The sequence below is a fragment of the Thamnophis sirtalis genome, unplaced genomic scaffold (genome assembly GCF_051295495.1).
Source record: "Thamnophis sirtalis isolate CommonGarterSnake01/CBP01778 unplaced genomic scaffold, rThaSir2_p1.2 scaffold_2, whole genome shotgun sequence".
Taxonomy (NCBI): domain Eukaryota; kingdom Metazoa; phylum Chordata; class Lepidosauria; order Squamata; family Natricidae; genus Thamnophis; species Thamnophis sirtalis.
Window position 1 is genome coordinate 167,946,687 of NW_028261382.1, and position 12,558 is coordinate 167,959,244.

At 38.4% G+C, this 12,558-nt stretch overlaps 1 protein-coding gene across 7 annotated transcripts in view; it reads left to right on the forward strand.

Annotated features, from left to right (window-relative positions):
• Window positions 1-284: 284 nt before the first annotated feature.
• KIF13A (kinesin family member 13A) overlaps window positions 285-12,558 on the forward strand; it is a 79,419-nt gene continuing 67,145 nt past the window's right edge. For 3 of the 7 annotated variants that reach the window (XM_087707403.1, XM_087707404.1, XM_087707405.1), the window contains exons 1-3: window positions 286-515; window positions 1,107-1,200; window positions 12,168-12,180. In XM_087707403.1, coding sequence (XP_087563529.1) covers window positions 461-515; window positions 1,107-1,200; window positions 12,168-12,180 — 162 coding nt within the window. In that variant the 5' untranslated portion in view covers window positions 286-460. Of the gene's footprint in view, window positions 516-1,106; window positions 1,201-12,167; window positions 12,181-12,558 lie in introns of all 7 variants that reach the window. The other 4 variants (XM_087707407.1, XM_087707408.1, XM_087707409.1 and 1 more) reach the window with 2 other exon arrangements.

The window sequence follows — 12,558 nt, forward strand, 5'->3', positions numbered from 1 at the left end:
CGCTGCCCCTCCCCCCCGGAATCTCCTCAGGGCAGAAGGGACTGAGGGAAGAGCCGCCGCCGCCGCCGCCGCGGAAGCTGGAAGATGGCGGTGGCGGGGGAGAGGAGGAGGAGGAGGCGGCGGCAGAGAAGCTTGTCGCGCAGGCGAGGCTGAAGCGAGGCGGCCGCCTCGGCGTCTCTGGGAAGCTCTTCTCCCGCGGCCGCTTCTCCTTCTCGACTTTCGCGCGGCTCCCCACCCCACCCCACCCGTGACTCCCTCCCTCTCCCCTCCCCTCCCCTCCTCCGGGCCGGGATGAGCCTCGTCGGCGCCGCGCTCGACGCGCTGCCCGGGCGGCCGCAGGAGAGTCTCTGCGAGCGGCTGCCGCGGCTCTGAAGGGTCGCGGCGAAAGGGGGGGAAAGGAGGCTCCAAGACCTGCGTTTTCTCTTCTGCGGCGAGGATTCACCCTCGCTCGCCGGGAAAGATGTCGGATACCAAGGTGAAAGTGGCCGTCAGAGTCCGGCCCATGAACAGGCGAGGTAATAAATCCGATGGGAGAATTAAAAAGATCGTGCTCGTTTCTCCCTGAAACGGTCCTCTTGTCTTCTTCCTCCTCCTCCTGTTACGTTCCTCCTCCCTGCTCTTTGCAGAATCCACTTGTTTGCAAAAGGGTTTTTTTTGGGGGGGGGGGAGAAGCAAAAAAGGGCTGCAGAGTTGCAGCTTTTGGGGAAAAGGGGAGGGGGGGTGTTTTGTCGTCCCACCCTTTCAAGCCAAGTCTTTGCAACGGCGGAAGGTCGTGGGAAGCGGGGTGTGGAGAGAGTGCGAACCTGCGGAAAAACGGAGCTCTTCGGTGTGTGCGAGCGCCGAGCGTTTTTGCAAGCAGAAATTCTCGAGCGTGTCTTGCTTGGGCTTCACCCCTTTCAGCATTTTGGAGAACAACGCCCATCTCGTTTCCTATACTTTTTCTCTTAAGTCGCAAACGGGAATGGTTTTTTGCTAGGATCGGGGAAAGTCCCGCTGGCTAGCGATGAATTGTGTGTATCGATCAATCAATCCGAAGAAAGCTGGAAGGGGAAGGATGCCTTGTGGGGAGACAAAAAGTTCTGAAGTGCCCCTGTGTTGCATTCTAGAGTTGGAGTTGAATACCAAGTGTGTTGTGGAAATGGAAGGGAATCAGACTGTCTTGCATCCTCCGCCTTCAAACAACAAGCAAGGAGAAAGCAGGTAAAGAACAAATCCAAACTTGCCTTCTGGAGCCCAGCATCTTTTGTTATCTGCACATCAGCTGCTTCCATCATCTGCCTTTAAAATGTCAGTTTTGGCCATGATCCCCTTCTGGCTCAGGCAGGTGCCAAATAGAAATAAGGTTACTTAACCTGAGGAGTATCGGGGCTGCATGAACAAAAAGTTAATGCTGTCTTCTAAATGATTTGCACTGCAGTAGTATGTGCATGGTGTTTGGGGTTGATCTGAAAGATAGAATTTCAAGCAAAAATGGATGTTCTTGGTGCTTAAATGCAAAGGTTCGTAAATATGTGCAGATGCCTCTCCTGGATTCCTTATTATTTGTGGTTTATTTCAGTTGTGAGAATATATCTGGTATTTATTTATAAATCCCTGAAAAGAGCAATTGGAAATAATCCAAAATACCAAAATAATTTTAAAAATAGATTGGATTCCCCCCCCCCATTCATTTGAGATTTATAAGGAGGACTTAAACAGCAAAGGTGCAGAAGGAAAATTTACATTTTTCTACATGTTGAGAGTGATTCCTGACTACAATATGAATCTGTGTCTTTGTGTGTTTTTATTCAGTGGACCTGAGTTATAGCTTTCTTATAAAAAAGGGAACTTATATTATTTGAGCCTACCTTTACATGTCTTAATTATGGAGTTGAGAGATAAGTGACTATTAGATGTGTAAGGGATATTCTGTATAATTTTAGAGCTTCTTGTGATACTTATATATTCCAGTATTTTATATTATCAAGACACAGTTCCAGGGAATTAAAGGAAATATTAGGGCTGTGAGAAATTTGGATTCAGAGATTTCATTTGAAGGTTATTCATTTGATTCTTCTAGTTGAATTAGCTTTCCAAATCTAATCAGAAGGCCAAAATGGATGGCTTTAAGGTAAAGGTAAAGGTTCCCCTCACACATAGGTGCTAATCGTTTCCGGCTCTAGGGGGCAATGCTCATCTCCGTTTCAAAACCAAAGAGCCAGCGCTTTCCGAAGACTTCTCCATGGTCATGTAGCCGGAATAACTAAAGCCAAAGGCGCACGGAACGCTGTTACCTTCCCACCAAAGGTGGTTCCTATTTTTTCTACTTGCATTTTACATGCTTTTGAACTGCTAGGTTGGCAGAAGCTGGGACAAGTCATGGGAGGTCACTCTGTTATGCAGCGCTAGGGATTCGAACCACCAAACTGCCAACCTTTCTGATCGACAAACTCAGCATCTTAGCCACTGAGCCACCTTTGGATGGCTTTTCATTTATCTAAATTATGTCAAAGCCTCAGCATAAGCCCAGAAATATTTTTTTTCCATTCAAATGACAATTCAAAGCAAATAGGCCCAGTTAAGGTCAAATAACTGAATTGAATTTATTTTCTGAATCTCTTTGATTCATCACGTCAAATCTGTTTTCTAAATCAGATTCGTTTGAATTGAATCAAATTGATTATATTTTTGAGCAATTGAGACTCTGTCCTCTATATCAATGCAATACCAATTGTATAGTTAGTGTGGATTGCTGTTACTGATTTACAACATTCTAGGAATGTGGCATTGACATCTGAATTTATTAAACAGTAGGGCTGCATATGGATAGTTTGCTTCGATGAAAGATTAAAAAAAAGCTCACTCTGGAATCTGTTTCATGAAGAAACGTGGCTCCTTCACTTTTCAGAATAAACTGAAGTGGCCATATTGCTTTGCTCTCTTCCGCAGCATCCTGCAGTTCCTCTGGCACTCATAATTGGTAGAAGTCTTCCAAGTCAGCTAGTAAAACAATTAGAAGAAGTTTCTACACAAGTACAGTATCTTACAAAAACTGTACTAACTTCTGCAAGCGCTGGAGGAAATTGCAAAGGGATGTGTAATGCTTGTTTGTACAAATGTTAGTTGCTACATGTTACTAAGTACGTCTGCAAATAACTCGCCAGGTAGCTTATACTGTGCTGAAAACATATACGCATAGTCCTCGACTCATGTTCATTTAACAATGGTTCAAAGTGTTGATAGCCTTGGAAAGAGTGTGTCAGGTGCAAGAAACCAGAATCACTAGTGAATATACCCAGGTAGATATTTTTGTTGATGACTTATCGGAATCCTGTCAGATTGACTGCATTCCCTTGGGAATGGTCAGAGAAAGCTTCAGGGATTCTGAGATAGGTCACGTCTGTGGAGATTTCTGCACTGCGAGGGTCCTAAGCTTGGCTCCCTCTACCACACTTAATATTTTGACCTCAGACATTTTCTCTCCCAATCTGATTCCATGCTGGAATGTTTATTCCCCCTAAAGGGACTCCCTCTCCTTCTGTCGGTGATTCCACCATGCTTCCATGCTTATAATCTATACTCCACTTAAAACCGTTGTATCACCTCTACAGTCATGTGGTCATAATTCAGGCAGTTGGCAGCTGGCCAACTGGCATTTACAACCAGTTAGAGTGTCCTGTGGTCATGTAATCATGATTTGTAGCTTTTTTTGCCCATTTCTGGTAAAAAAAAATGCCTTTTAGGGAAGCTGGATTGACTCAGTAACTCTGTGAGTTGCTTAACAACCACAAACCCTGTGGTAAAATTGGGCCTGATTCAACCTATGACCACAACAAAATCAAAATTCTGGTCCCAATTCTGGTCAGAAGGTGAGGACTGTCTATACAGTATAGTGCAGTCTAATAATTGAACAATGAAACTATTGTGAAACAATGAAAGAGGCAAATTAAATACTTGCTTTACAGCTTTTTCAGGGAGACAAAGATAGGACTCTTGCAGTAGGTAATTGCAGAGTCTGCTGTCCATTGATGAGAAATATTCACTCCCTCCTGTCCATTGATAGAACTTCAAATGGAAGTAAGCTGTGAACAGACATTTCCAGAATATCACAACAATATTAGGTCTGGCTGCATTTTATACCAACCACGGATTCCAAATATTTCTGAAAGCAGACCTTTATGTGGTGATAATATACTTGCTTTAGTAACAGCTCTAGGTGTAGTATCACCAAAAGCTGAGTGGAAATTTTTTGAGCCATAGTGGCTATTAGCTCAGGAGTAATGACGGTTCCAGAAGTGCTCTCAAGATTCTCATCTATCCACTGACTTTGTTGTAGTTCTTAATTTGTTACCAATAGCCTAATGAAGCCCTAGCTCAGTCTCATCTAAAATTAGATATATCCAAAGATAGTAAACGTAATAAGCTTCAATATGTCCAATTTTGCTATCAAGTTACTACTACTTACTCTTTCTCTTGCTTAGTTGCATGGTCCATTTCTTTTGTATTTCACCTGCTCTTCTAGTAAAGCTTACAATGTACAATGTGAAAAGACGGATTGTTTATCAGATAACTGACATTGATTTGGCTTCTATGTCTAAGATAAGACTAAACTTGGGTCTTTCCACTCTGAGTTCACTATTAATCATTACACCATGCTGGCACTTACACAGAATCAAGTTGATAACAACCAAATAAGTCCTATTGTAACACAACAATTTTTATGTCTTTAAGAATTAATAATAATTTATGTGTGCTTAAGTCCTAAGTCCTGTTTTCTGTAGACTACAGTGCAGATTGAAATGATTACTATATTTTATGTAGGAATGTGCAAAACATTTTGAGTTGAAACACCCAGTATGAGATTCAAAGTGGGTTGTTCAGACCAATCTGAAAGTGTTTCAAGCTCAGAAGAGTTATTTCCACATTCAAAATAATTGCTTTAAGCTTGAAACGAAGGCTTCTAAACATTTCTACGGTGATTAATACAATGTATTTTGGACATGAAATATTTTCATTTTAAAATGTGGATATCTCTAATTTTAATCAGTTAAATATTTTTCATAGAGCACATGTTATGCAGATATTTTTAAAAGATATATTTAGATTACATTTTTAATTATAACTTTTTAAAACCACTTTTTCATTAGAAGCAATATATGCCATTTATAGTGGCTGATGTGGTTATTTATCATAGCTTCAAGCTTTAGACCAAGTTAATAGGGAAAGGTTTTAGCTGTGGTGAGTTGGTAGGTCATTGTAAAACCCTCAGTTTCATCTTATCTAAGTGGAGTGTCTGGTGAAATGAGACAGATACCAACTGTTTCTTTATCCAACATATTATCAGCCAGATAGAAGCTGCTATGCAAGCCCTCTTAAAATCACCTGCCAGAAGCAGCGGATGGAGTAACAGCTGACTGCATCCTTACCCTTTATTTATAGAAAACTTAAATAAAAGTTATTCTGATTTCTTTTAAAATGTTCATCCTGTTCATTTCTTCAGTTTATAAAATATTAAAATATTGTTAAATATAAACTTTTCCCCATTAACCATGTTGCATTTGTTTCAGATGTTGGGTGAGATACTAATTACAAGGAATGTTATTCTAAAATTATGAATTATTAAAACCCTGGTCCTAAGATGGCATATCTATACTATTAAGATATTAAAATAGGGATCCTTTTTAGAAAAACTTTCTCTTCTGGTTGTGGCCCTTATTTAGAAACATCACGGTAGATTTTTTTTCTCCCAGCATCTGTGGAGGTAAATCTCAGTTTAAATAAATTAGACCTTCTGATATTATCTTTTGAGTTTAATAGATCATTTTCTCCAGAAATTGCATTTTTGGCTGTATGGAAATTTGATTCATTGAAAGAAAAATGTTTCACAAATGTTGGAAATACAGTTTAGTTATAAAAGTGCAAGTATTTCACTTTTAATAGTGTTTTTCAATATTTATTTGCAGTTAAGGATGAGTTTGGTTAAGATACAGTGAGATATAAAAGCAAAAATGATACATCAGTTGGGACAAAAATATCTTACATAACATAAGGATGATTCTTTTAGGGATATCCGACTTACAATGATGCGGGGTATTTGGCAATAGCAAAATACAAAACAAAACCTTACAGGTAGTCCTTGACCTATGACCACAATTGTTCCTAAGTGAGACAGTTGTTTTGCCCCATTTTATGATCTTTCTTGCCCCAGTTGTTAAGTGAACCTCTGCAATTGTTAAGTTAGTAACACAGTTGGTAAGTGAATCTGGCTTCCCCAATGACTTTATTTGTCAGAAGGTTGCAAAAGGTGATCACACGTCCCTGGGATATTGCCACCATCATAAACATGAACAAATTTGGAACACATGATGGTGGGGATGGTGCAACAGTCATGAGTGTAAAAAACAGTCATAAGTCACTTTTTTCAGTGCTGTTGTAGCTTTGAACGGTCACTAAATGAATGGTTGTAAGTCAAGGACTACCTGTAATTTGTAAACATTCAAAACAAAAAAAAAATGAAGTGCTGCTCTTCCATTATGTCTTGACTCTGTCTTGAATCAAAGAGAAATAAGTTCTATTTCTAACTGCATCTGTTAACTTCAGACATAAAGTTTCCAAATATAACACTATTTTCAGATAGAGATTTTGTGGATCTTCAAGAGAGATTTCAGAAAAGTATTCACTCAATCCAAAATAAAAACTTTTGTTGAATTCTTGGACATCTTGCTCTACATAGACATCTTGCTGTAGTATAACTCTCTTTTTGACCAGAAATTTTAAATTCAGATTTCATATATATCTTTTCTTTAAAACCACTCTGGCACTCCCTATCCCTAAAGAAATTAAAAATTGGATTGAAAAACCAGTGATAGATATCCACCATAGAGAATGAAGCATATATTTTTGAAACACAGACATTACCAGCACATTTCCTTTGTGCCATGTTTTATGGCAAAATTAGTTATGTAAGGACTGGCATTTCAGGAACAATTTAATTTTTGATATCAGTAATAATGTCTGTCGGCATGAAAAGTACAGATAAGTCCTCACTTACCAACCTCAATTTGGACTGGGAACTCCATTGCTAAGCAACGTGGTCATAAAGTAAAAAATGTAGACTCTGCTGACTTACAACATCAGTTCCAGCTATGGTTATTAAGCATGATTTCATGTGACTGCGATTTTCGACTCCCTGCTGGCTTCCCCATTGATCTTTGCTTGATAGAAGCCAGCTGTGAAGTTGCAAATGGAGATCATGGGTCTACACGAAACTGCAGCTGCCACTTGCTGGCTGTTTACTACCTGAATTGTAGTCACATGACTTCAGAGATTTTGCAATGGCCGGGTCTTCGAGTACTGGTCACAGATTTCCATTTTCAGTGCTGTCTTAACTTTTGCTGAATGAGTGTCGGTAAGTGAGGTCTATCTTTATGTAGACTTATGTATTTGACACTCCATGCATTTTAAAAAGAAATTTGACTTTCTATTACAAAACAGGTATAAATATTTTTATATCTCAGGTATTTTTAACATGAGGTTTTCTTTTTTCTTCAAAATGCCATGATTTGTATCAGCAACGCTGGAAGCTTTTTACTTAGAAAATTTTAACCTCCATAAAATATTATTTCATTAATTCTTCAGAAAGATTGTGCCCATTACTGTTGTAAAATCAGGTGTAACTCAGTTAACTATTGCATTGCAAGTTCCAGTACCAATTGTGGTCATAAGTAGGGGATTTCCTGTATTCAACTTTTCTTTGAACAGATCCAATGAAGGAAAGTCTACTTTTCTGGGTAATTAAGGTACATTAGAAATTAATTATCTTCTCTTAAGTATTTTCTCCACTTTCTTATCCAAATTGTTTATGAAATGTTAAAGGGTTCAGAATCTGACTGAGCTTTGTGGCACCCTATATTATCCATTCTTCCAAAAATAATTAATTAATATAGTTTGAATAATAAATTTAAGTCTGCTATGTATTATCTATCTGAAATTGCGGAATTTCATGCCAATTAATATAAATGATCTAAAATTGGTGAAAATTTAACTTAGAAAAACTTTTCATTCAGCAGCAAATAATACCAACAATATATAGTCTCCTTTTGAATAGTGAAGTTTTCACTTTCCCCATTGTAATCTTTTACATGCAGTTGAATATGGACATATTAAGATATTGTAAGTCAGCCATTCTCTAAATCCTTAAAATAATTTAACTTACTAAAAAGCACAGTGGCAACAGCAAATGGCCTATTTAACAAAAAGAGACTTGAATGCATGCTTAAAATATCTTCCAGTGTTATAATCCTGTTTCAGAATCCTCTTGTTTCAAGTGTACAGTAACTAAATGTAGCCCATAAACTTTGGACCTGCTGAAACCTTGAATTTCCATAAAAAAGCATTATGTTCTCGATTACATAAGATTGTGGCCCAGATGGACACATGCAGTAAATAATCACTCCCATACTGACATGAGGTTCATTAAATAGTAAGCAAAATATAATGTTAGTGTTACTAATGTTAGTTACTGAACAACAAAATTAGACTTGAAGGAAAATTGATGCTTCCAGTGTTATCACCCATAGATGGCAGTCCTGACATGCTAGAAACTCTGATGTGTTCTTTCGCTTTAGTTGGCAAGAAGTTAGTGAGGAGAAATTGCTATTATTTGTGAAATTGAAAGCTAGTGAGTACTTGTCAGCTGCTTCAGTGATATGCCATGATTGAATTTTTTACTGCCAAAAGAGGCTCTCTTAATGATATTCATTGTTGAATGCAGGTTATTTATGGTGATGATGATGAGTACTGTGCACTACTGGGCCAAAAAATAAAGATGTGAACCAGGAAGAGCTGATTTGTGTGATTAAGAATCAAGTGGAAGACCTATTATGACAGCTACAAGTTTCATATGGAAAAGGGTTGATACGATTAGATAGTCAGCAAAACAATCAAAAGAAAATTTGTGTCTGTCTTGGTATTTCACAGAAAAGTAATGTTTCCATTGTTAATGTTCTTCAATATTGGAAAGTTTGTGCAAGATAGGCTCTTCACATGCCTATGGTAGAGATGAAAGCTTTACAAGTTGAAATTTGCTCATAATTGTTGTCATATTATCAGCATAAATATGAGGAATTGTTGATAGAGAAAGAGAGAGAATTAGACCTCAGGTCTAATTGCATATGGGAGGTATATTGGATATTTTTCACATTGATTTCTTTCAAACTGGCACCACAGTCAAATCAATGCTATATTGCAACACTCAGAACTTTGAAACAACAATTTAGTAGCATTCAGAAACACAAAAAGGAAATTTTTCTGCAGCATGAAAACACTGTGCCTCACAAGTCACTCAAGAGGCAGTTGTGATGTTAATTTTCACTGCTACATTATGCAGACTGGGTGCCTTACAAATTCTATCTTTTTGCACAATAGAAAAAATACCATTGTGGGTATCTTCTTTGACTCAAATGAAAGACTGGAAGGTTTGTCAGGATCTCGTTGAAAGGGCAAAGTGTGGAGTTCTTTCACTATGGCGGTAAAAAGTTTGTCCTTTGTTGGCAGAAGTGTGGAGCAGGTGGTTGTGATTATGTGGGAAAGTAAATACAGCGACAAAAAGCTTATTTCAAGAATTATTTTCCTGTTTTGTTTATTAACACACCCCAAATTAAAACTAAAGATATGGAGGTGGAGCAGTACTTTTCATTCAATCCCTCATATAGTAGTATTTTCTTCTTCCTTTAAATCATGTCTGGTTCTTGTTCAAGCTGCCTGGACAAATCCCTGCAGTTTTCTTGACAGAATTTTTCAGAAGTGGTTTGCCATTGTCACCTTCCTAGGTTTGAAAGAAGTTGGCTGGCCCATGATTACCCGGATGCTTTGTGCCCAAAGCAGCACTAGAACTCGTGGCCTCCTGGTTTCCTGCTGCCTTAACCATTGTACCAAATTGGCTCTTAGTAGTGTTATAGTTACACGCAAATGTTTAAGCACCTCTGAATTTCAGAAGGGCACAGTCATAATGGAAAGCAACAGTATACCCTGTTTTCCCGAAAATAAGACCTCCCCGGATAATAAGCCCAATCGGGCTTTTGAGCACATGCTCTAAAATAAGCCCTCCCCCAAAAATAAACCCTCCCTGAAAATATTGCAACCCAGCAGCAGACATGAGGTGACTACGCTCGCTGTCTCCTGCACATCAAAAATAATAAGACCTCCCTGAAAATAAGGCCAGGTGCTTATTTCTGGGGTCAAAAGAAAATAAGACCCTGTCTTATTTTCGGGAAAACACGGTACATTCAGATTTACTGAATCACAGCTTGAATATAATTGCTGCTTTAGTAGGTTTCACAATTGCAGCTAATAATTGAAGATACATAACATGGATCCACATGGTTTTTCCCAAGCAATGCGGTTCTCTAAATTAGCCATAGTTACCGAAAGTTCTTGCTGCTCTTTCATTTTAGAAAGCTAACCCAAAGTATAGAAGATAGCAAGAAAAAAAGCTGGCAAAAGCAGTAAGAAAATAGCATGCTTGATATACACATATGTACACAGCTTACAGTTCTTCTTTTCCACTTTATAACCTAAAAATATTGGACTCTGACCAACTGATTTTTATCAGTCTTGCCTTGGAATAATGTTACAATTTAAAATTTCAGGAGGGGTCTGGCTCTTTTTAAGCAGTTCTGTATCATGGAAGTTCATGTCCTAACACTTGGCACTTTAATCCATTAGTCATACCTGATCAATTTCTGGTTTGTGAATATCATTGTTTCTGTCCACCCTAAGGTGAAAAGATTATTTGCTGGACAAGTCTGCAAAGAGGTTTCATTCTTCTGAAACATAAATTCTCTCTGGTTTAGCTAGCAATGTCCAAAGTACCCTTCCAAGTAGAAGAAGCTGATGCAACGTCTACATACAGTATCTCTGCAAAGCTGAATGCAAACTTACTATTTACTATTTAAGATGTTGAATAAGAAAATAATGAATATGAAATTGCAAAGTTTGAATGCACTCTCAGATAGTATACTGTCTACTACTCAGATGAGCCTTTCAAGTCTTTTTGTTGGATTCCCCCCCCCCCCCAAAAAAATTTAGTTGCAGAAATATTCTTTATCTTCTTGGGTGTACCACATGTTGAGATTGCACAGATTTTCAATAATAATCAAAAAATTCCAAACTCTTTACTTTTTTTCCTTGTAAAATACTTCATGTAGATGTGGAGGCATCTTTCACCTATTTGACTTCTGAAATATCCAATATCTTTTCAGCTTCAGTTTCTTCACTGAGTGTGGGACATCAGCTTCTAGAATAGGTTGATATACATTTTAAGACACTTCTATTTATCTGTGAAAAAATTTGGCCAAGAGTTTTCTGCCAGTTTTCAGTTGAATTTACTATTTTTTTTCAGACTAATTTAACCATAGAATACCCATTATCATAGCATTTTTCATAATACACTGTTTCCTTCCACGGAAAAGCTGTCTATCACATTAAATGCCATATGACAAATCCTTCTTATGTTCCATGTGACTCATCTCTCCACGCAAAGTACATACAATATGTACAACTCATCACTAATTTTTCTTCAGAAGGAACAATGAGGGAAAAATGGTTGATCAAATATTTTCTCCATCTGTTAAGCAATCATTAAAATGTAAACTACAGCAGAAGTCATTTTATTGTTCAAAACCTGAGGCTGAGCTTTAATCAGGTTCCAGATAGAATAGTGTATTAGGGAGATCTGAAGCACATACAGGTAGTCCTTGACTTACAACTGTTCATTTAACTGTTCAAAATTACAGTGGGTATGTGAATGAAACAGTAGCAACCAGTGATCTTTGCAGCATTTCCCTCTCCCCTTCTCCCTCCCTCCCTCCCTCCCTCCCCTCTCATGTGTTCTATTAGTGACCATTTTGTTTCTTATTTAAGAAAGGAATTGTAGTCACCAAATGAGAGGATGTAATGTTACTAGGGTGCTAAGCAGTTATTTTTTTTATCTAAATCTTACTGGTGTTACTTTACCCTAGCTTTTTTCCACTATCAAAACCATGTTTCCATTGTCAATAAATATTAAATTCAATTATCTTTCACACTAGAAAAAAGTATATTAAAGTGATTTAATAGTTACCAACACTAATCAGATTTCAATTCTTTTTAATGCTTACTCATCTTCCACTTGAATTTCCACACCACAGAAAATTACCAAAGGTAGGCAACTTATTTCTATTCTCTTTGATTTTGTAATTCCAAATCAAGATCATTTGCTTACGGTGATACATAATACAGGTCTTAGTTTCGGCTGTGACCAGGGGGGGCTTTGCCCAGGTTCGCCTGGTGCACCAATTGCGACCCTATCTGGACTGGGAGGCCCTTCGGATGGTCACTCATGCCCTCGTCACCTCAAGACTGGATTACTGTAATGCGCTCTACATGGGGCTGCCCTTAAAGAGTGTTTGAAGACTTCAGTTAGTCCAGAATGCAGCCGCGCGAGCGATTGTGGGTGCACCTAGGTACACCCACGTTACACCTATCCTCCGCGAGCTGCACTGGCTTCCCATTGGTCTCCGAACACGCTTCAAAGTGCTA